General features: G+C 43.1%; 1 protein-coding gene and 1 pseudogene across 1 annotated transcript; one reads left to right on the top strand and one right to left on the bottom strand.

Moving 5' to 3' along the window:
- Nucleotides 1–8,477: 8,477 nt before the first annotated feature.
- LOC147444273 (uncharacterized) lies at nucleotides 8,478–9,674 on the bottom strand. Its single transcript, XM_086527825.1, has one exon. The coding sequence runs from the start codon at nucleotides 9,654–9,656 to the stop codon at nucleotides 8,916–8,918; it is 741 nt and encodes a 246-aa protein (XP_086383951.1). The 5' UTR covers nucleotides 9,657–9,674; the 3' UTR covers nucleotides 8,478–8,915.
- An 11,349-nt stretch (nucleotides 9,675–21,023) lies between these two features.
- LOC147444272 (uncharacterized) lies at nucleotides 21,024–23,088 on the top strand (annotated as a pseudogene).
- The last annotated feature ends 1,867 nt before the right edge of the window (nucleotides 23,089–24,955 follow it).

The following is a 24,955-nucleotide window of genomic DNA, read 5'->3' as shown; positions in this document are numbered from 1 at the left end:
CATGTACTTTGACATTGGGGATCCTTGGGAATTAGAAGCATTCAATATTTTGCAGGGCAGAGGAGAAGCAACAGAACCTTTGCCCCTCAAATTCCTTCTTGGTGGAACACTGTCAAGATTGCTATCGGAGGTGGCTAGCTCCAGTGGTGAGCTATCCTCCACTTGGGCTGATTGTTGGTCTCTGATTGCAGACCTTCTTGGAGCTCGCAATCGCTTTCCTCCCTCTCTCTGACCTGTGGCCCCTGCGCTGTGCTTCCCTTCATGCTTCATGACTACACCACTACCTCAACGTAACGACTAAGCTTAACTATTAGAGATTTTAAAAATATTATGATTCATTTGTTCGAAGTCCAAGTATTACACTTTGTATAGTTCATGATGGTGGCCCACACACTTGAAAAAACATGACTGTCCTATCCATGTGTTATGCTTACAAGATGTGCTTGTTGGCATATGTTAACTAGCACAAAAAGCACGACACGTTAACATGCTTTCATCCAAAGTTAGAGGTGCTAAATAATCATTGATACTACAAAAAGTGCACAGGGTTTTTCAGCTCCTTGGAAAATATGACAAATGTGGTAGGATGTGGATGCTATTGCTATTGTTTCTTATGCCAGTAAAAGGGAGTCAGAATTCTTTAATGCTTTTTGGTAACGAGCTTAAGTTGCCAAAAGTTTATGAGATGTGGGTGTTGCCCTATGCTTCAGGTGAAACTCTAGTATATTGCGGGGTCCATCAATGCTATGCAATCTCAATGGTGTTTGATCCAGGAGATTCTAAGGATATTCATAATCAGAATCAATATGGATGGATATTGTTAAGTATGCATAGTAATTGCGTGCTATTTGAACCAGGGGTAGCATATTTGCACCAGAATTTCTTGATGTTGATTGATACAGGAAATGTATGCTCAGGTGGATATTATGATGCTCCAGTTTGTTGGCAATTCCTTATTATCCCATTTGATCTTGGGGGCTATTGAAGTACAAGTTAAAAATTTAAAGGATATCAGTCATTTCTTGTAGCAGGTTGCATGGTACAAGGTTTTGTTTTCTAGACTTATGCTAAGTAAGAATATTTTTGCTTATGAGATCAATAAGCTTACATTGCTAGCTTCCAATTGATTTCTTTGAACAATTGATGAAGTCTCTTCACATCTTTTGAGTTGGTTCTGCTACCAAAACTTAAAGTAAAGGACTTGACAGTCATTTCGTGTGGATAGAGTAAGGCATACTGGAGCTTAACAGGGTTCCCTAAAGTGAGCTTAATGGTCAAGCCGTGTGCATCATTAACTGGAGCACTTGAGTGTGGCAAGGTTCACTAAATAGTTTTTTCATAATTGAATGCTTTGAAGATACGGCATATATAGTTTGAAGATTTTTGTTAGGTAGCTACCTAATGATTAAGCTAGAACATTGATGATAGGGTATAAGCCTTATATTATTTTCCATATCTTTACTAGTTACATGAGTCTAAAGATGGCAAAGAGCTTAAGGTACCTAAAGCAAAATGAAGGCAAGTGGCACTGTATCTGAGAAATTGAAATGGGCAACAAAATTTACGATGATATTGCTGCAAGTAAATGCGGTGCGAGTCAATGCTTTGTCAGTGTGCATGCCACACGGAACAATGCTTGGCCGATATCCATGTCAAAAAAGGGGGTGGTTATTTACTAAAGCACAAAAGCTCTCGATGAGCTCTTTGTCCGAAATGTCGTCTCCTAGAGCGTGTTGATTGTGGGATTTAACCGCAACAGGGTGAGAGAATTCCTGATGAGATTGTTCGATAGGGGCTGCTAGAGAAAGATATTGTGCGAGGCAATGCCCGGGTGAAAGTGTATGCCAAATGTGGTGCCCTTATGACTTGAAGGGCCAAATGCCCGCCAATAGGAGAAAGTCCGCCACCCAAGAAGATGGGAAGGCCGCCCAAATCAAAAGGGGGTTAAGTGGGAATGGGGGAGAGAAAATAAGGAAAAAAACTTGGCGGTAGACTGCGGCAGCATGGAGGGGGGGAGAGAGAGGCTCGAGCATGCCGTGATAATACTTGGATGATGTTGGGAAAGGAGAAAATACTCAGCTCGCCAAGGCGCCCCTTTTTGGCATTGGTCCCGTTGGGTTTTGTGCTACTCGCGTTACCCAATGCCATGTCATCTTGAGGGCGTTTTTACGCTCCCTAGCAATGACAATGCCATCTTTGCTAAGGGAGGGGAGTTATTTATAGAGGCTTAGAGAAAGATAATAAAAAAGGGGCAAGGCAGGGAGGTAAAGCGCGATAAGCTAGAAGGAGACGCTCTCTCTCTCTCTCTCTCTCTCTCTCTCTCTCTCTCTCTCTCTCTCTCTCTCTCTCTCTCTCTCTCTCTCTCTCTCTCTCTCTCTCTCTCTCTCTCTCTCAACCTGAGCTCGGAGTCCGAAGCTCTCAATCTCTCTCTCTTAAGTATAGAGGGGAAGAATCAGAGGGGGTAAGCAAGGGAGGGGTGATTCTTGAGGATCTTTCTTATTCTCTCTCTCGATCTTGAAGGCTTCAAAGGTAAGCTTTCTCTCGACCTTGATGAGCAGGAAAGGAAAGCAATTAAGAGCAGTAGAGGGATCTTTGAAAGCTTTGGATGGCAATTGAAGAACAAGATAAAGTTAAAATTTGTGAGTGGCAATTAAGGCAGTGCAAAGCACACAGAGCAAGAAGCTGCAAAATGTTTGACAATGATTGAAGCATGAAAATTGAGGCAATGAACATAATTGAAATTTGCAATCCAAGGGCAGTTCAAGCAGATAAAGCGACACCGTAATCAGCTTAAAGATTGATTAATTATCTTGCTAAGTCCCGATGTTGTTAACGGCCCAATTAATCCTATAAAATGGGAGCTTAAACTCCTAGTTATCAGATGATCCAAGTGACGGTGCTGTTAACAGTCTACCTTGGCTAAATAATAAGTTGTACTCAAAGCATTATTCAATTAATTAATGATAACTGTGATTACCAGATCTTTCAATATCTTTTGTTCTCTTTCTTTCACACCTTTTTGCAAAGGGGTTTACCCAAGCCGCTATCTCAGGTGCTCTAAGCTGCTCTATACTTACACGTCAAAATTGTCCCACAACTCCTCTCTCGTTGTCCTAAGTCCTCCCCTCATGCAAGAGGTGGTCTGGTGTGAGATATGGTAACCTATTGAAGACAACGTCTCTGGTGCTCTCAATTGTTCTATACTTAAGAGGCTGGAATTGTACACGCATCATGGGGTGAAGTCATCGGCAAGGGACGGTGAGGAGGGTAGATGAGCTATCAATGTTAGCATAGCCATGTGCAAGTTAGCAAGGTTGGCGTGTAGGCTGTGAGGCGAGCAAGGTGAAGTCTCATGAAAAGAAGCACATGTACCCATATTTGTGTGAGTTGTATCTATGTACCACAAGGTGCTTCTCACAATTTCTCACAATGCTGAAGAGGTGGCCGAATAGGGTAGATCATAGGCTAGCATGAAGAGCGGATGACTGAGTGAGATTTTGAAGTGCATGGAACAATCAAGACAGATAGGCGAACCAACATCTCAAACATGGAGAAGAGAGAGAGAGAGGGGAGGGGGGGAGGGGGGGGGAGACAGAGAGCATGGTGGGACTTTGGAGCTGCTAATGTATACACTGAGCTAGAGCCTGACATGCCAAACTAAGTTTCACACTTTTCCAAGTGAGCTTCATGTGTTTCCTTGAATTTTAGCCTTTAGGTCGCAACTTGCAACACGTGTGAAGGGATGCTATTTTCTATTATAGAGTAATTATAGATTAGCCTAGAGTCGGCGTTGGTGTTGGGGATTAAGCTCTCTCTCTCTCTCTCTCTCTCTCTCTCTCTCTCTCTCTCTCTCTCTCTCTCTCTCTCTCTCTCTCTCTCTCTCTCACACACACACACACACACACACACACACACATACAGAGACACAGACACAGACACACACATCACATGGATCTAACTTTTTGATCTCACAGGTCAACATCTTTAAGGTCTCTTGGGATAGCTTCCTACGATGTTAAAATTCTCTTCTTCTTCTTCTTCTTCTTCTTCTTCTTCTTCTTCTTCTTCTTCTTCTCTCTCTCTCTCTCTCTCTCTCTCTCTCTCTCTCTCTCTCTCTCTCTCTCTCTCTCTCTCTCTCTCTCTCTCCCACACACACACACACACACATACACACACGCACGTGCACACAAGCAGATGGTTATAATGTTTGAATCTCATAGGTCAATTTGGTGTTTGCCTCTAAGGATGCCACATGTGTAATGTGGGAAACATCAAGTGTTGGGTTCTCAAGAAGTATCTTTCAGATGCATTGGTGACACCGGTTCTTCTTTATGGAGTTGAAGTGTGGGGTGGGAGCATCTCAACGTCTACTTGGAAAGAGTTTGAGAATGTCCAAAAGCATTTTCTCAAGAACTTTCTCCAAGTGAAGACACAAACACCATATATGCTCCTACTTCTTGAGTTGGGATGTCTTCCAAATGAGGTTATGGGCATGGAAAGGGTTGTGGAGTACATGATAAGGATGCATCAAAACCCCTCACATCGACTTCCTAAAATTGCATGGGAAGCAAGCAAAAAAGTTCCAAAGACGCATAAAAGCAAGATCTTGAGCACAGGATGGATGCAAGACATAAAGAAATGGTTTGGGAGATGGGATGCATTACACTTGCTACATGATGCTTCAATTGACTCCCAAGTGAATGAAGCTTTTCTACAATGCCAATGTATTACGGCTTGGGAGAAATCTGGTGGGTCACGCTTCATACATTACACCACCCATATTGCCCCCAAATACAAAACCATGTTCTTCGCTAAAAGAGGAAATCGTACTCACACTTACATGCTTGAGCCTATCCCCTTGTCGGCGATATGCACTACCGCAGCCATTCGACTTAGCTCCCATTTTCTTCGATGCGAGATAGGGTGTTGGGGCAATGGAGAAGAGTCAAATCGATTGTGCACATTATGCTCATTGCAAGTTCGAGAGTCTGAGTACCACGCACTACTAGAGTGCTCAGCTTTTGGTCACATCCAAACTTGCTTCTCTCACATTTTCAGCCATAACTTAGACCTACACACTTTCCACTCCCAACCAAAGTGTGGGCTCTCCATTGCGACTCTCATCACCACAATTTTGGAGCAGTGAGAGTCACTCGTCAGCCATACACATACTACATCACATGTAACTTTGGTCCCATAGGTCATATTTGACCTCCGAGGACGATAATAAAATCTATCTCTCTCTCTCTCTCTCTCTCTCTCTCTCTCTCTCTCTCTCTCTCTCTCTCTCTCTCTCTCTCTCTCAAGGTGTGTGTGTGGGTGTGTGTGCTAATAAAAAGAGGAAAATGGTATAACCATTTTATCACCCAAGTGTGGTAGATTGGTTATTCCATTTCCCTTTTCAATAACAAGTCTTGAGTTCAACTCTCCTCGTCGGCTAGATCTTTAAGGTCTCTTGGGATATTTTTCTACGACGCTAAAACTCTCTTTTTCTCGGGTGTGTGTGCTAATAAAAAGAGGAAAATCGTATAACCTTTCTATCATCCAAGTGTGGTAGATTGGTTATGTCGTTTCTCTCTTCAATAGCAGGTCTTGAGTTCAACTCTCCTCATTGGCGGCTAGATCTTTAAGGTCTCTTGGGATAGTTTCCTACGATGTTAAAACTCTCTTCTTCTTCTTGTTCTCTCTCTCTCTCTCTCTCTCTCTCTCTCTCTCTCTCTCTCTCTCTCTCTCTCTCTCTCTCTCTCTCTCTCTCTCTCTCTCTCTCTCTCTCTCTCTCACAAGGATCGAGTGCTACATTAGCTCACAGAGAAGCATGCACACTATATATGCAGAGACACGTGCATCCACTAGTGATCTTACACCTACATTATTGTGCCTATGTAGCAACGGACACGGAACAAAACTACATTAAGGCTCTAGAATTTGGATTAGATAAATACCAACGCTACTTAGTGAAATGTATTATGTCCAAATGCCAGTGAGAAAGAAGAGTGAACCGAGCATCATATAAGGTGACAAATTCTTTTTTTTGTTTGGCATGAGAAGCCGAAGCTTGCTGCAAAAAGGTTTCATGAGAGCTCACGTGAATCATTTTACATCAGAGTTTGATTGATAGAAAATTATGTGATTGTTAGACAACATCCAATTAAGTACTACAGGGCTTGGATGTGTTGCAAAAAATATCTCTTCAAAGATCGGCAAGGATATATGCAAAGCTCCTCTGCGCTCTCTCTCTCTCTCTCTCTCTCTCAGCATGAACTACCTGGATAGGCCGTCACTAGCCAGCTTACAGCCATTGAGCAATTGAAGGCCGAGCTTGCATAGATAAGGAGCCCTAGGTCTATGCATAATGCTTGGTGCACCTATACACAATAAGTTTTGGACAAATTCTCACAATAATTCCCACATTGTGACTTACCTCAGCATCATGAGTTTCTATGAGGGAGGCACCGCATACCTAGCTAGATACGATTGGGATCAGGGGACAGCCGGCCCCGGTAGCTAGGTATGTGGTGCCTCTCGAGCAGAAGCTCATGATGTTATGCATTGTATGAAAAACATTGAAAAAGACTCCATTTTCCTACATGAGAATATTTCTAAATCTTCTTGTGCTACAGTAATGAGCTGCCGCCCACCTGAAGGCAACTAGCTCAGCTCCATTTAGAAATTGGAGGTTGATCATGCACAGAGGAGCTCTGCACCGGAGCACTTGGAACATTGCACCAACCCTCCTCAAAGCTTTAGAGCCTCTCTAAGAAGATGCCACCTCTCCTAGCCTCCTCGAAGTTTCACAGTCTCCCTATCTCGGCCCTCTCAGAGCATCAGAGCCTCCCTGAGGCCTGTCAACTGGCCGAGTCCCTTTGAATACAAGCCTTCTCTTGTGAGAGCATGTACTTGCTGGCACCTGGAGTTCTCTCTCTCTCTCTCTCTCTCTCTCTCTCTCTCTCTCTCTCTCTCTCTCTCTCTCTCTCTCAGCTCACATGAGGACTTAGGAGTTCTCATTCTCTTTCACAGTCTCTCTTGTTCAAAGGAAACAACGCCTTGAAGCTCTGCTCATGGTGTCGGTATAAATTCAAAGGCCGCCTAAAAACTTGAAGGCCTCTTGGTGCTCACCATCAACCATTAATAAGGCTAATAAATAACTCCCTCCCTCCCTCTTTCTTATGCCGACTGGATAAATTCTCTCTCTTGCTCTCGCCGGATGCATCTAATAGTGCCACATGGCCAAGGGAGACACCGGAATCCCTCCCACTTTTACAAAAGTACTAGTACGGCCGGCGGCCTCTCTCTCTCCCCCTCTCTCCCTCTTTATCGCATGCAAAGGGGCTTTTTTTAGTTTTGGACTTTAGCCTTCAGGTTGCATATTGCGACCCGTGTAAAAGGCTCCCCCTTTCGTCATATTATGTTAGTAGATAGATAGATCCCTCCCACTTTTAGTAAAGTATAGAAATAGATGAACTTTCTTTTTTACCCACGTGGCTCATTGTTATTGGATGTAGTAAATAAAGTAGGATGTAAATAAAGGTAAATAAAGCAGGATGTGAACGTTCCAATGGTGCTAATTTAAGCACTTAAAATCAAACGCAGCGTTTTGAAAGAAAACGCAGCCTCGCAAGATCGATTCAAGGCAGGCAGGTACTTACACGTGCCTCTGTCTGTGTGTGTGCGTGTTTGTGTGTGTGTGAGAGAGAGAGAGAGAGAGAGAGAGAGAGAGAGTCCACCGACAAAGATCCATTTTTTGATGCATTCACAGCCTTGCAAACACTAAGACAGCCCTCTGTAGTTGAATGAGGAGTGGGATTTGAGGCTCCGACAGGGCAATGTCAGGGTTGGAGAGGAGTAGCTGATGATGAGGATGGGTATGCCCTCGAAGGAGAGGTAAGAGATGAGCCTCGACATGCCGTGCAGGAGGGACTTCACCTCTAGTACCGAAGGGAGCATAGACGAAAGGTAGCGGAGTGGGTCAACATTACCGCCAGGGTCAAAAGTGTTTGAAGGAGAAGCTCTTGGCGAGGGAAGTTGTTTCAAGGCTGTATAACTAAGCTGAGTGTTGCAGAAAAGATGACCTGGCAAGTTGAGTGTTGCAGAAGGCACGGAAAGCTGAGTATTGCTTTGGTAGAGGCCCTCAAAAGAGAAGGGTTGGAAGTAGTGCTCAGAAGTAAGAGGCATAGATTTGTAAGCATCAAGCAAGTCGAGCGTGGAAAGAAAATAAGAGTGAGGAATAACCTGATCACCGTCAGCATGTGCATGACCATTGAGTGGGGCAAGAGAAGCTTGACAAAGTGTTCTATGCATCGTGCAAACTTGACGGAGAATGGATGCGTTCTTGGCAGCATCGGGTGCAAGGTGATGAGTGTTTGTTTTTGGATTGTACCGCCTGCTAGGATTGAGGGTATTCAAGGGTCTCGAGCTAAAGCTATATCTATGAAAGTGTCCTTTGCACTGGGTGCATATTAAACCGTTGGCTTCGAGAGGCCACCTGGTTGTGGTGGTTTGAACCAGCATCATGAAAGCGGCACGAGCAGTGGGTGAATGACCCAAGACGAGGTGCTCGGCAATAGAAGAGATCGCCGAGGTTTGCTTAGTGTGAGCAGCTAGATGAGCCAAAGAGGTGGCGTTTACTTGATCATCATGAGCACCATGCAAGTGTGCAGGCTGACAGGTGTGTAGGCTGGTAGCGGCAGCATGAGCAGGTTCAAGAAATGCTCGTGTGGGTTGAAGGAGAGCTTCTAATTTAGCATCACGGCCAGTAGAAGCTTCAAATGGAGAGGCCGCAAGAGGGGGCTGGGTGCCGATAGCGTAGTGTCTGGGCTAGCAGTGCCAAAGAGGGGAAGGGCTGAGATGGGTTGAAGCACAGTAAGATCTACAGTAACCGGGTTCACAAGGAAAGCACCATATGCAAGGGGTCGGCTTCATATGGATCTACCCACAGCAAGAGATTTAGCATCAAGTGTGGCAGTGGCATCTGCGAGCGCAAAGCTAGGAGGAACATCATTGGGGTGTGTAGCATCATGTGTGGCAGCAATTTTGGTGAAAAACTCTTCTTCTGCAAGGTGAGCGGCAATCATGGCCGCAGCAGGGTCGTCTATAGCACGTGCATCAAGGGCAGCCGAAAGGGTTGCATCTGCAAGGGCGGCAGCATCAAAGTCATCTGCAGTAGTGTCTTCGGCCTCCAAATGCCCAAGGAAGGTATCAATGATGGTTGCATCACCATCACAATCAGCATCTGTGCCCTGGGATGAGCAAGGCAGGGGTGCGCCAGACTTGTCTGTGTCGGAAGCAGGAAATGGTTGGGGAACCTTAACCACCAAAGCAGCATGGCTGGAGAGGGGGGTTTCAATGATGGTAGCGGCACCATCAGCATCAGTGCCAAGAGTGTGGTAGGCTGGGTGGGTTGCGCCTGCATGAAGGACCCCGGCCAGAGCTTGCAAACCAGGCGTCAGGTGGTGGTATAACGAGCCTTGAAGTTGGGGCTGCGAGTTGTGGGGAGACTGCTGAGGTAGTGCCGGGGAAGCCGCAGAATGTTGGGCGTTAAAAGTGCCCGGTGTTCCTCCACTGCAGGTATGGAGTCCTCGCCTCAGGGCAGCCAGAGAAACGTGAGGACGTTCATTGCCCAGAGTAATAGCAGCGCAGGGGGCTGCATGGTGGGGCATTGCACGGGCGAGGGAGGATCGTCCTCTTGCTACGATGATACCATGTAGAGAAGAGGAAAAGGAGAGATCTCACAAGGAAGAGGAGAGAGAGAGAGGGAGGATCGTCCTCTTGCTACGATGATACCATGTAGAGAAGAGGAAAAGGAGAGTTCTCACAAGGAAGAGGAGAGAGAGAGAGAGAGGCTGTTAAAGCTTGAATCACACAAGAAGGTGATAGGCAAGAAGGCTATGAACGTGATTGTATTAGCTAGCTAGAGGTGGTTTCCAGACGTGACTGCAGTTACAAGGCGGTTCACAAGAGATTCATGAAATTGCAATCCGTTGTGTGCCTCAAGACACGAAGTCGTGTTTGCATCAATGGTCCGGGAGGTAGAGGAGGGTCCCAAAGTGTTCACCCAAAAGGGAACCATAACACTCACCCCTCCCCCAAAAAATCTCAATGTCCTCATCGAGTGCACCTACCTCATCCCAAAAACAATACACCTCATCGTCAAACATTGTCGTATTGTGTCCATTGCCACACACATGCACATATCCATAGACATCTGTTGCTCTAAAACCATTCGAAGCAACTAGCCAGATGAAGTTGCTCGACTACCATTTTCGCATTCTCGAGGTATACATCGCTTCGCTGCCTTGCGGGGTGTGATTCCTTCTTAGCCCATATCTTTTAACCACCATAAGCACGAGCATGACGCTCGCCAGGTAATCCATTCGTCATATTCAACTTCGCATTCCATGGTCATGGACCCAGTCCAAGCCACTCCCCAAACAAAACATTTCGAATGAAACGCAGGCTCGCGCGGAACCTGCATTCTCACAATATGGTTCATGCAAAAACCACTGAAAATTTTGCCACCCTTTGCATTACATCGCCTGGTTGTAGTGATCTGGTCTCTACTACGCTGGCTATTCTCATGCGTAATCATGTTGTGCTCCCGCTCGGTGAACAACCCTCTTTGACAATGGGGAACCGATCAACCAACTGCCCTCAACATCCAGCTAAACTCTTTCTGGCCTATTTGAAACATTAGCCCTTGACTGTGTCGGGTATGCTCAAGTGTCCCATTCAGCCGCATTCCCTCTTGGTTAGGTGCATATTTCTGTTTGGCATGTTTTGCACTCATGGGCTGCTCAGCTGTCCCACACTCTGCTTCTTCACAATTGAGCATGCCACAAAACCCTGTCACCACTTGAGGCTCCTGATAGTCCCTACCCCAGTAGTCTTCAAGATTTACCTCTACCTCGCAAGCCAACAACTCTCCATCATACGAGGCATGACCAGCACCGCATCCAACTTCATGCATCAGTTCTTCCTCATCATAGGCATCGACATTGCTGGGAAACATTACACCCAGCTTCCTCGCCCATTTATTCCTATTGATATCTACTCCTACACCCAAGTCTCATAAAAACATGAGTAGAGCAACTCCATCCCCCATCCAAGAAGTTAGAACAATCGAGTGATAAATGTAGATGTCACTGTATATGAGACTAAAATGGACGTCCTAATGCTATCTACTTTATTTTATACAAAACTAATGCAACACACATAAATATACAAATTTCAAATGATGGAAATGCGTCCCTCCAACACTGGAGAAGAAGCATTGGTATCCCTCCAACACTGGAGGTGAAAAAAGGTGACCGGGGAATGGCACGTTCCCTATGGTTTATAAAACTTGGGTGAGGACGGTGCCACCTCCCCACTATACTTGCGTATGGTTTTTTCTTTTTTTTATGAGCACTGGCATGTGAGCACGTACTGCATTTCCTGCATCATTGAAAAACCAAACCACAATTAAGAAACTCTAATGGATAGGATGTTTCATATTGTAATTAATGCTTTCAGATCCCAAGCATGGTGATGGACAAACTCACTTAGAAAAGAAAGAGGCGAGTAGCAAAACAACGAACAAGAAAAAAGAGGAAAGAGAGTCTGAGTGCAACTGCAAGTTCGTGGATTGGAATCGACATTCTATCACAATGTTGGAAAGATAAGTGCATCGCTGCATCCAAAAACTTTACATTTTGTGCCGGTTGCGGAACTTCCACATTCTCAAAACTCACCTAGGAAAGAAAATACTAGACAATGCCTGCGTTAGTCTAGCTACCATGACATTCCTAAACGCTACCGAGAAGGAAGGAGTATCGATACATTGGTCATGTTGCTCCAGCTGCGACAGATACGTCACGACCAAAAGCATAGTAGTACTGCTACCAGACTATGTCCGACGTATCCTGGAATCCAACCAGCTTCACACTCAGCTCCTCAGTATAATTGATATTTTTTAAAGCGTCACAAGCTCTGCGAACGCTGTAGCATTCGGCGTACTTGAAAAACCATCCTTGCTTGATGACCCTCTGATCTGTTGGACAAAAGCGGCAAATCTACAACAACTGTCAAAGTAACTCGCATCCTCGCGCTTATCATACATTTTGGCCTACAACTTACTCCATAATCCAGTTATCAAGATGTATAAGATTGTGGTAGAGAAACCCCACAAAAAAACCACTTTGTGTGTGCTGACACCGAACGCTGTTACGTCAATCATTACAAGCCACTCAAAAACAGAGCCTTTTGCATTGATGGAGGAAGCAGAAGCGCAATGTGAGAAGAGCCTTCTTGAAAACATGTACGCCACCTCGATAAGACGGTCATGTACCAGAACAGACTCTCACGACTTTGGCTCAGTAAAGCTCCGTGAGGGCTCAGGCCTTATTGAGCGTACGACGTGACAATAGAAAAAGTTGTGTTCCCTTTTTTATTCCCATTCGGACGCAAGAACTATGAAGCAGACACCCGATTCAGTGACTACATCAGGATGAGGATCAACATGTTGTTCTCCGTGTATACCTTGTACAAGCCATACCTACTCATCATGTACCAACTCAAGAGAGAAATCATGATTTCCAATTTGTAGATGTTGCAGGGTGACATAGACGCGTATAAGAGAAAGCACAAGAATGCATCCAATCAAGATGTAGTAAGAAACATTATAAGATACAAGCTTCCTTCGACAATGCCCGGCACTCTATCATGGAATCAAAAGAACCTCAAAGATCTCATCACAATGGTTGACTTGGGGCCTAGCCGATCTGTTCCTGACATTTACAGCGGACAAAGTCACAAAAAGTAGGTGGAAAAAAATTATAGTAATTGAGAATATTTCTTATTCATTCAATGGAAGCTACACATGGAAAGATTGTCCTATCGAGTGTGTCGTGTTGTTCCACGAGCGTCTGTACATCTTCTTCAACAACCATATTTTTGGGGGGAGCAAAGTCTTAGGCGAAATAGAGCATCATCTTTTAATGTACGAGATACAAAACCGAGGATCAATGCATGCTCATCTAATTTTGTGGGTTTCCTAAGGCGACATTGAATCGATAACAGATGAAATAGTGGCATACATACCTGAGCCACAACAGCGATCTCCGGCGGGTCTTCAATAGTTGGTTCTTGAGGTGGCTCTCCTTTGTAAGGCTCTAGTAAGCTCACATGGAAATCATTGTGTATGAGCCAATGGTTGGGCAACTTGAGTTGATAGGCCGTCTCATTGATTGGCCTAAGAATTTGGAAGGGACCATAGTATCTTTTTGCTAACTTAGTATAGTACTTTTGGTGTCCCGTAGTATTCTTGCCCGTCGTGTGCCTTAATTGAGCCTTGGGAAATTTGAGTGAGACCCAATCATTTTATTTAAAGGCTTGGGCTCTTTTGTGCTTGTCAGCAACAGTCTTTTTCCTTTGCTATGAGATAGAGATAGCATCCTTAATCTTTTGGAAAGATTCTTGTTGGTCTCGGCTATACTCATTTGCAGTGAAGATCTTCCCGTGTACCTTAAGTAGCAAGGGACTTTTTTATCTTCCCTCAATTACCTCAAAAGGTGCTTTTCCCATGAAAGTATGTACAGTGTTATTGTAGGCATACTCCACTAAGGGTAAGTACTTCTCCCATTGGGATCTTTGATCTACTTCCGTTACATAGGCTTTTAGTAGATCGAGAATTGTTAGGTTAGCTATTTCACTTTGGCCATCCGTTTGCGGGTGATAGGCCGAAGAGAAGTTTAGCCTTGTTCTTAAATCCTCAAAGAGACCCTTCTAGAAATTACTGGTCATTCTAGGATCTCTATCCGACACTATGGACATTGGCAAGGCATGGTACTTGAAGATTTGTGAAATGAAGAGGGTTGCCATTTGATGGGCTTCGATAGTCTTTTTGACAGGTATAAAATGAGTTTGTTTATTGAACCTGTCTACTATCGTCCATATTCCCATATTCCCATGGATAGACTTAGGCAATCCAAAGATAAAATCCATGGATATGCTCTCCCATGGTGAATTTGGGATTGGCAAAGGTTGAAGCAGTCCAGGTTGCTTCCCTCTATCAAACTTTGTCTTTTGGCATACCACACATTTAGAAACATACTCTTGTATGTTTGCTTTCATGGTAGGCCAATTTTAATCCCCTTTAAGGTAGACTGAATCCCTCTATGCCCCACATAAGGAGGAGCATGAGATTCATACATTACGGAGCTAGTAACGCATAGTCTATTTCCATAGAGAAGATAACCATCTTGTAAGGTAAATGGTTCCTCTTTATTCCCTAATGTAAGGGCTGAAATCACATCTCAAATCGGGATCAACAACATACTCATCTATCATAGAAGATAGATCATTGTGAGTTGCTATGGAAACCGCATTCACTCTCGGCCGTCTTGAGAGTGCATCGGCTACTTGATTATGCTTGCCAGCAATGTGATCAATATGGAAAAGAAATTGCAAAGGTAAATTTTCCCACCTCATTTGTTTGTCGGAGAGCTTGGTCTACGTCATGAAGTACTTAAGACTTTGGTGATCCGTTCGCAGAATGAAAGGAGTCCCCAATAAATAGTTCTTCCATGATTCTAAGGCATGTAGAAATGTGAGGAGTTCCTTTTCATATATGCCTAAAGCTTGCTCAATAGGGTCAAGCTTTTGACTTTCATAGCCTATGGCGTGCCCTTCTTGGAGCAAAACAACTCCAAGGCAATCACCACAAGCATCACATTGGACCTCAAATGGCTTTGAGAGATCCGGTAGTGTAAGCACAGGTTGAGAAATAAGATTTTCTTTAAGCTTTTCGAAAGCATTGTTCTCCTTGGCAAACCATGTGTACCTAGCGTTTTTCTTTGTTAGGTCATGTAATGGTCCTGTTATTAGTGAGAACTTTTCTATGAAGCTTCTATAGTATGCACACATACCTATAAAGCTTCTTAACTCATGAAGATTCCTTGGTCTAGGCCATCCTTTTATTAGCTCTAACTTTGATGGATCCATTTGAATGCCATCTTGAGAGATAACGTGACCTAAATACTAAATCTCTTGCAAGAAAAATTCACTTTTCTTTCGATTAACATAAAGTTTATTCTCTCTTAAAACTTGAAATATTACCTGGAGGTGTTGCTTGTGTTCGTCTAATGAATTAGAGTAGATGATGATATCATCAAAGAACACTCCAATAAAGGTTTGGGAGGCCTGAATAGCTTCTCTATCAAGTGGTTGACTGTGGCTGGTGCATTGGTCAAGCCAAAAGGCATGATACTGTATTCGTAAAGACCAAACGTAGTGCAAAATGTGATCTTCACAATGTCTTGATCAACTATCCTTATTTGATGATAGCCACTTTTTAGGTCAATACTACTGAAGTAGGTGGACCCTTGTAGCTTATCAAATAGGTGTTCTACCCATGGGACAGGAAACCCATTCTTGATAGTGATCCTATTTAGTGCTCTATAGTCGACACATATACGATATGTGCCATCTTTCTTTTGCACTAGTAGCACAGGAGAACAAAATGGAGATCGATGAGCTAGGCCTAACCATGCCCTTATCAACTAACTGATGCACTGGCTGCATAATCTCCTCTTGTTGAGCTTGAGAAACTCTATAAAGAGGTTTGTTAGGCGGTGAACTTCCTGGAAGAAGTTCAATTGCATGGTCATCATTGCCTCGTTTAGGAGGTAGCTCACAAGGGATGTCGTCAATAAAGACATCTTGAAACCCCTTGAGAAAATTGGATAACTCTAATTCCTTTTTATTATGTGTATTTTCTTTTGCTAAAACATTAGGTTCATTTTGAGAATCTTTAACAAAAATCATGTACACGAAAATAGAGCTCTTTATTGACTTGTTAAAAGCTGGTGTATGTACAATGGGTATAGTGTTACCCATTTCCTTAGCATCTATATACATATCTTTTTCCCTAAACTTAAAGGAGATTCTCCTTTCAGGGAATTTAACATTGGCAGCCATGCGATCAAATCATGGTGCCCCTAGGATTACATCCTCATGCTTGAGAGGAGAGATAAAGAAGTCCTCTTTGTCCACATAGCTTTGGACCAAGAGCCTCAATTTCCCGATTAAGGGAGTGACTGAAGATTCTTGCCCCTTGAAAGCACCATCTGTGGGTAGGACATCTTCCATCTTGTAGGCTTGTATGCCTAGCTTGGTGGCCAACTATATAGATATAAAATTGTGAGTAGAACTAGGGTCAAAGAGAATAAAATCATCATGTTCCCTTACCTTTTGTGGTGAATTTCCTCCTCTTGGATTTCGACCAAGGTAGCTCTAGGAGTTTCATGGCGTGTGTTCTTTTGGGGACAAGCGCAGTACGCATGCCCTTGCTTTCCGCACATGAAAAAATGGTTATCCTTGTGATAACGCTCAAGATATTCAGGAGAGAGTTTATTTTTGCCTTTATAAACTCTCTTCTCTTTAGCTTTGTTGGATTTGCCTTTAGGAGACTTTTGGACATTGTCCTTCCCCTTAGGCTCATTGGAACCCTTGTTTTCCATGGGCTTAGAATTTCTTTTGGCCCCCGTTTGGAAATTGATTCGAGAGGCCACCATAGTATGGTGTATAACCGCCGATATGGTGTGTGGGTTTTGGGAGTTGACATACTCCACCATTTGTTCAATTAAGTCCGCACGAAATTGTTGCTTTTGCTCTCCAAAATCCAACTTCTTGAAGACAGTGGCTTTGACTTGTAAATCCCAAAACTTGTCTACATATTTGTGAATTGATTCGTAGGGAGAGAGCTTCAAGCTTCACCACTTGATGAGTACTTTGTCTGTGGCATCGGTGGCCAAAAACTGCTTCATAATGGAAGCTCTTAAAGATTTCCATGTTCTTTGGAGCTTCACCGTTGGCTCATAGGCTAGATGACCATTGTTTGGCGGACTTTTGAAAGTACATAGCTACATGGTGCATCTTAGAGGACTCCGTGAAGCCCTCATCCTCAAACGCGGCATGGAATTGTTGGATAAAGGCCAAGACTTTGTCCGTAGCACCAAAAGTGCCATCGTATGTAAGGAGAGAGATGCTCTTCTCTCCCTATTTGAACTTCTTGAGCTTGGATGACCTTTTCCACGCCGCATAGGATTTCCTATGGCCTCTTCTTTTTGATGGTTCAAAGGTTGCACCATCACTTTAAGATGAGGAATTTGAGGAAGATGAAGAAGAGAGTGACCTCTTTCTCTCCTTTTTCTTTCCTTGATCTTCTTTGTCTTCACCATCACTTTCATAAGAGGAAGAGGATGAAGAAGATGGAGAAGGGGGTGTCCTCTTTCTCTCCTTTTTCTTCTCTTGCTTTTTGTCATCCCTCTTTGAAGTATGGTGTGGAGAAGTATGCAATGGTCTTCTCCATTTTGGAGGTGATGGAGAGCGTTTAGCCCGCCGTCTTCGTGGAGCCATCTTCGTGGTCCCCCCTGCAAAAGGCTTTGTATTATGGTTTCTCCCATCAAGAGAGACAGTTGAGGACCAGATTTGCATAGAGCCGGTCCCCCCTCCAAAAGGCTTTGTATTATGGTTTCTCCCATCAATTGACAACAATTGAGGACCCGATTTGCATGGAGCCGGTCCCCTCTCCAAAAGGCTTTGTATTATGGTTTCTCCCATCAAGAGCAACATTTTACAATACAATTATTTGTGTTCCTTTAAGACTAGCTAGTGCAATGAAGATGGAAACTTCATGTACTAAGCAAAACACTTATCAAACACAACATCAATTCCCTCACGGTCTTATACCCAAGACCTCACACACCTTTGAAGATGGTGAGAGCTAGCGGGGTATGAGAGTAGATTGAGAGGAAGAAGGAGTATTCTTACGAGAAAGATGTACATCTCCTCACATAATCACTCATATTAGCATAGCTTAGCTTAGTAATTATCATGATAGAGGAGATGAGAATGCATTGAAGCTTGGCTCTTGGTTGTATTTGCATCACAAATCCAAGAGTTGTTGGTGTAGGCTTCCCTTCTCACAAGCTTAGAGTAGGTGATAAGCTTTACATTAAAGCTTGAGAAGGAGAGAGAGTCTTCTTTTCTTCAGACATGAGATTGTGTGAGTGTGTGTGTGATAATGCCTTGTGAAAATCAGCCCCCCTCTCTCTCTTGGTTGACCCCCCTTGCTAAATGCTCATGCTACAACCCTATTGGACCTCCCCAGGCCTAGCCAATGGAAACTAAGTAGCATAAGTGATAGCCTTCTGACATGTGTCCCCCTTCCCCCTTTTGTGAGAGCTTTAGGTAATTATTTAATTCAACTAAACTCTCATTCGAACCCTTTGCCTCCTGGCCAATAGGAATCAGGCAAGCCATTAGGCTGTTGAATGCTCATTGGACCCCTTGGGAGACTGTCCAATAGTCTTCTAGAGAGCTTAATTCTTATTGGTTATTTTATTAAGTGTTTTTAAATTAATTAAACTAGGTTTACTCTAGCTTAATTCTCATTGGTCCACCTCCAAGGCCATCCAATAGGAATTGGGTACACCTTGTGGGCATCTGGGCTAGGGAGCTGACATGTGTCCCTCATTCCCTTTGTGTAAAGGGAGCTTGTGTGTGTGTGTGCGAGTTTCTCTCTCATCGCCTACTTCTAGGGCTTGCCCCCTCCTATGTAGGGATGGTTGAAGACTTTTGGGACACACACAAAGCATCCAATTTCCTTCAGCTTTTGGCCTTTGGACAGAATCTTTGAATTTTGGAACCTTAGCATTTTGGAAGTCTTAATGGGCTGAACCTTAGGGTCTTTTAAGCCCATTGGTGCACATTGCTCTTTTGCAGATGGCCCCCCTTTTGGATCCCTATTTTCCCTCCTTTGGATCCCTACTGTGGCCGGTCTGCTAGTTCAACCAATATTCTAGCTTTTTCTCCCTTGGCACTTCCCCATATTAAATGATCAATTTAACATGAGAAAATCATTTAGGAGAATTAGATATTGATTAGTATGACACTGAACCTATCAGAGGAGAACGTAGCGAGGCTCGGCTTGAATGGATTAGACAAGGTCAAGCTCCACGTAATTGCAGCATCGATAATGTCCAAGCCAATTTCAGCAACAGAGGCAACACTAAATTGCCTGCAAATTTTGATCATCACAAGAAGCGAAGCCGTGGAATATATCGACTCATCGTCACCTTCACTAAGACAAAGATTTTTATCACAAAGCCAAATGATCATTATGCACCTAGTTGACTTATACTGTGCAAGGCCATTGCAGCTAGAGCAATACACGTTCTGCATGTACCACAAAAATTTCAAGTTCAAGAACAACACCACAGGATCTAAGAAGAGACAGATGTATGATGCCTACAACAACTTGGTACTAGAAAATCACTCGCTAATATGATTCACCGAATACCACCCTGGCCACCAACCGGAGGGCTTCTTTTTTAAGATACTACTACGGAAGGCAACATTTAGAACCGAGTCCGATCTAATCTCGCAAGAAAACCCAATGTCTTGTTACTTTACAGAATGCAAAAGCTCTTCCTGAACCGCAAGAATCCACCAAAAGCTCTTCCTGAACCGCAAGAATCCAATTCATTCAAGCCATGTAGAGATGAATGATACCAAGGAAACTAGTAGGCATAACATGCTGCACCTTCTAAAGGAGTTTTCCGATGTCCATAACGCAGTACTGACTCCTGAACAACACAAGATATTTGAAGACACTTCCACCAAAACATCCCACCTCCACATTATCACGGGCATCTCAGGATTTGGAAAGTCATTTTTCACCAAATACATTATGACCAGGTTTGTACAACAAAACAAGACAGTCATATTGACAGCGTCAACTGGTGCAACTGCATCTCGGCTAAGCAGTGTCACAAAAACAATGCACTATCAATTCAAGATAACGGCGGGCTCGAATAAACACTACCAGAATCAATAAATCTACGGGATGAGAGATTCACATCTATCAAAGAGGCTGACATTATCATAATGGACGAGATATCAATGCTCACAAGCACAATATTCAATATGGTTGTTTGCCAACTTGTCAATGTCACAAACGTATCAATTCATGATCCATTATGCAGTAAATTGGTGCTTCTCTTTGGAGATTTTGCACAGCTACCACCTGTCTGTAAGCACCCTGTAGCTTTCTGTCATGTATGTACAATTACACAATCAACACACTTCAAGCATGGCATTGTCCACAAGATGACATTCTCAGATCAACACGTAGCGGACCCAATATTCCTCAACTTTTTGCATACAATTAGACAAAGAAATCCAACCGAACAAGAGATAACAAGCACGCTTTTAGTGCATCATAAACGAACAAGAACTATTGGAAACTATGGACGAAGACACCACAATCATTTGCACACATCACGACGACGCTCGAAGATACAACGACATCATATTGCAAAGGAGTTTTGCAAACGAACAGATAGTCTAAATAGCATTAAAAACAAATGAGGACAACGAGCCACTCTTAGAAAGTTGGGTCAACAACTCCTCTTTCAATGAAGTATACAATGTTGTTGTTGGTGCAAAGTGTATGATAACCTCAAATCTCGACTTGAAAATTGGCGCTGCAGATGACACCACATGCAGGGTCGAGAATATATCCCATAATTGCAACGGTCTAGTAGACGCAATCAGTGTGCATAGACAACACAAATACCAAAATCACCGTTCGACGTACAAAACACTCCACTAGGGCATTCAACTTCAAATATAACCACGAATATGCATTACCTTTAATACTAGCATATGCAATAATGGGTCCCAAATTATAGGGTGCAACAATAGCGAAAAAGGCCGTACTCAACATCAAACAAGTTTTTGCGCCAGGCCTTGCGTATGTCATGTTCTTGCAAGTCACCGAAAGAAGACACATAAGGATCGTAGAGCTTCCTACACCAGACATGTTTGAGCCTATGAGAGGTTTGCTTTTAGATACTTGAGTATGTACAGTGAAGAAAAAATGTATAACTCCATTTCATATAAAGTTTGTCCTCACTTGCAGATCATATGATGCATTTCTTAATATCGGCTCTTGTGATACAATTTTTTAAGAAAACAACTACAACATGGCAACCAACAAGGTCTGTACATTCCAAAATCTATGTTCCTTGAAGATAAACAATACGTTTGAATGAATCGTTAACTCTTCTCACAACATGCTTATTCTTTGCCCTCACTTGCAGTTGTTTGATCTGTTTAAAAAAAACGCAACAAGCACTTCATCTGCAACAAACAACGACGGCTCATCAAACTATCCTACCTCCAACCAGATGAGAATGGCAAATTTAGCAGGGGAGCATCCACACTCATACATAAAACCAAGACCACACTAATCGCACGTTCGTAGCTACATCAACTCAATGAAGCAGATATTGAAGCAAAACAGTGAAAAATAGGTCAAGTTCGCAACCGGACTGCAGAAAGAAATACTCAACAAACTTGAGTTGCAATACAACGGGAAGATTACTTGCCAGAGAGGCTCTGCAACTGGTACATACGAAGACAAAGGGCAATTCATTGTTTGCCATCGAGATGTTGTACTTTGGCTTCAACATATAGCTCGACAAACTCCTCGACCTTGACAGGAAAAACTTTGACATGATATTAAACAAAATTAGGGTCGAGATGGGACTCAAAGAAAATGAACCAATATTGACAGACGAGCATTTCACTTGGCACTTCGATCAAGAGTTATTCAACAAACGCTTCGGAGAAACAACAGACCTGTTCAGAAAAAGGCAAGAAACAACATGTAAACATTGCATCCACTCTTTAAGTATAAGAACTATTTACAACTAACTGGATTTCTAAATCACGACACAAATAACACTTACTTATGCAATGCAGGGATACATCGCAGACATAAAGATTGACATGGAAGACAATACTCAAGCAACTCAGACATAGGAGGAGACATCTTCGGAGATGCCAGCATTAAAGAGGCAGCGGACAGACGAGGAAATCATCTACATAGTCTACTCGATAACCTGCACAAAAATGGAAGGAGATACACAGGCGTGGCAAAGAACTACGACCCGAGGAGAAAAGCACACACGAGAAAACCACCAAAAAAAAAGAGGAAATACGTTGCAACATACCATCCGTTCACTCATAATTTTAGGTTCAATGTTTTGCATACGACAAATAGCAACAGTGTAGCTCTAGCATTAGAAAAAAAGAACGTCATAGCTCAGCAAGCAACTTCAACAGAGGGATATAATAATTTGATAGGCCATCCTCCTAATTGTCCAAAGTACTATTTTTTGAAGTATCACAAAAAAATATAGTAGGTAATGTATATTCTCTTTTGACTTATTTCCTTATAGGGCAAGAATTCATTTTGGAGGTTTTGAGCATATGTGTGTGCTTTGTTTTCACATTACTCTCTCTTTGTCTCTCTCTCAATCAATAGATTGCATTTACAATCAATGAAATGTTATTTTGAATGCGCGCTTCTAATTGTTGAGGTATATAATGTCTCTTTGCTCACACACTACTCTCTCTCTCTCTCTCTCATTGTATGAAAAGAATCTCAATCATTGTCAATACCAAGTTACTCTCATTCTCAGCTTGTAGATTTTTATGTGGTTAGTTATCTCAAAAGGTCATACTAGTTTCTTAAAAAGGCACTCGTTGACCCCTTTCTTCTTCTCTTTTTCCCCTTTCCTAAAAAATTGGCTTTTTCCTTTGAAAATGTCGCGTTACATTTCTTTCTAAAAAAAGTATTTATGGCACTACTTGCTTCCCTCTTTTATTCAATTAGTTCGACGATTCATTCTGCCAATTTGGCTTCATTGGACTTTCAAAGGATTGAGGGATTGCTTTTGCACCCTCATAAAAGTGGATGGATGAATTCGAACTCGCATAGAACGCAGATCCAACAGTGTGTGATGCGTTATACCACGAGGGCAACCATGCTCATGTGCTGAAATGGCTGCTCATTAATTTAAAAAATACATAATCGTGATAGATCCCTACACCTCCCGCTCTACACCCCCTCCCCACGCACACTAAAACACACCTCTACCCTACCTCTTCTGCCTCCTCATTGTGCAAAATGTGCCTGCCTCGTTGTGTTTTTTCTCTGATGCCTTCTCTGTGATCCAGTGCAAAGCGGACAAACTCTCCTAATGAGAGATTTTTTGATTTATTATGATTGGATACCCCGTACTTGCTTCCCTTAGTAACCCCACACACTTCTTTTTTTCCCCCTTTTAACTCTTGAGCTTTCTTTTTACTTATTCAAAGCTCCACCCACCCTTTCTTTTTGTATTCATAACCAAGGAAGTATTTTTGCATTCGATTCCCACAGCATTGGTGCTCGCAACCACATGTATTTTCCAGGTTTCCACTTGAACTTGTCATATCGAACTTCATCTTGCTGATTCTAGATCTCAAGAGCTTTATCGTGTTTTGACCATCTCACGCTCCTAAATGGCACTTTCAAAAAATGAGAAAAAACACCCGATTCTTTTTCTTCGTGATTGCCCACCAACTTGAATTGGGCGTATCTTAGTGCCCATGACTCTGATCAACGAGTTGTAAACTCCGACTAATTCCCGCACACATATGGCCCCCGATAAACATTCACCTACCCATGACTTTCTTTTTGGGGCTCCGATTGGCAATTCAAGAGAACCAACATGCTCCACAACTCAAGCTCTTCAATTTTATGTGCTGACATCAGCTCTGGTTGTGTTTTCCCATCTTCCTTGTCCGTTGGGGATTTGAAGACCTTCCAACTTCCAGCTGGCATATCTTTCACACCGTGGACCCGTTTGATGAGCCGTCTGGGTGGGCTTCAAGAGCATCTTGAGCACTATATTCTAGAATATAGTTATCACATTTTGGACACTTTGACTTGATATCCCAATCATCCCAATTTGGAGGTCCCCCAGGCCTTAAAAATCAATTTAAGCATACATCTTCGTTGCCACTATCTTGCCCAAGTCTCTCACAATTGCCTCGGCACTATACCATGCACCTATCATCATGCAAAACATTTCACCACACACTTCCTAGGACGGACCTACACCATCATTTCCCACCCCCTAGTTGAACATTCATGTTCAACCACACACATGTTTAGTGCACCTAAAAAAATTGAAACACCAAACTGGCAACCAAAAGCACTAGAACCACAACCATATGCACAAAAGCTATCTTTTGTCACCTGTCGCACCTACTTAAGCGGGTTTCCCAACCCCTACATTTGAACATGGTTACCACTTGGGTCGAATTCTTGGCATTGGTCTCATCCACCTACCTATAGTAGCCACTCATAGTGTTGCATCCCAATGCACAACCAATCATCCACATAATCTGTCCATAGCATATCTCCACTGCTCCCAGCATTCGTAAGCATACTGCCCACTTCTAGAAAACACCACCAAACACTCCCCAAGTGCACATCATTATTCACACTGAACATACCATGCCCTCCCCCTCAACCATTTAAAGTGAGATCCTCCTCAAGAAAATCATGTACTTTCTCGACAACCCACTGCACAACTACACTTATCACCATACCCTTCAACCACCACACACAAACCTCCTTTGAAATCTTGGCCCTAGCTTGGGAATATCCCACTGTCATAGAGCACACTTGTAGCACTAGAAGCTCCATCTTTGGCTCCTTTGCTCTTGTCTTTACCTACCACATGCACTCAATTGCAGAATCCTCAAGCACTTCCATACCATATAGCTCACAGAGGTCTACCACCACCTCTTGCAGATCAGCCATATGTACTTGCTTTTCACTCTTCTCCTCATCTAGTGGCGGACAAAGCACAAAGCCACCTTTAACATGTATCCTTGCTAAAGACTTCTCAACAAATACATGTGATTCTTTATCCATTTCACCCGCCACGTCATCAAACCCCCAATCAGTTTCATTTTCCATGCATTCCTGACCAAAGGAACTTGTACCCAAGGCACCTCTCGTGCAATCCATAGGCAATTTCAATTGCTCTTCCCTTTGATCATTATCCAACACCTC

The sequence above is a fragment of the Adiantum capillus-veneris genome, chromosome 13, assembly GCF_014529385.1.
Source record: "Adiantum capillus-veneris isolate H3 chromosome 13, ASM1452938v2, whole genome shotgun sequence".
NCBI classification, from domain to species: domain Eukaryota; kingdom Viridiplantae; phylum Streptophyta; class Polypodiopsida; order Polypodiales; family Pteridaceae; genus Adiantum; species Adiantum capillus-veneris.
Note: the sequence above shows the minus strand (reverse complement) of the source record. Positions and strands in the feature narration are given on the sequence as shown.

Coding starts and splice junctions, on each gene's coding strand:
- LOC147444273 (XM_086527825.1), bottom strand. CDS start 9,656: ATGCCCCACCATGCAGCCCCCTGCGCTGCTATTACTCTGGGCAATGAA.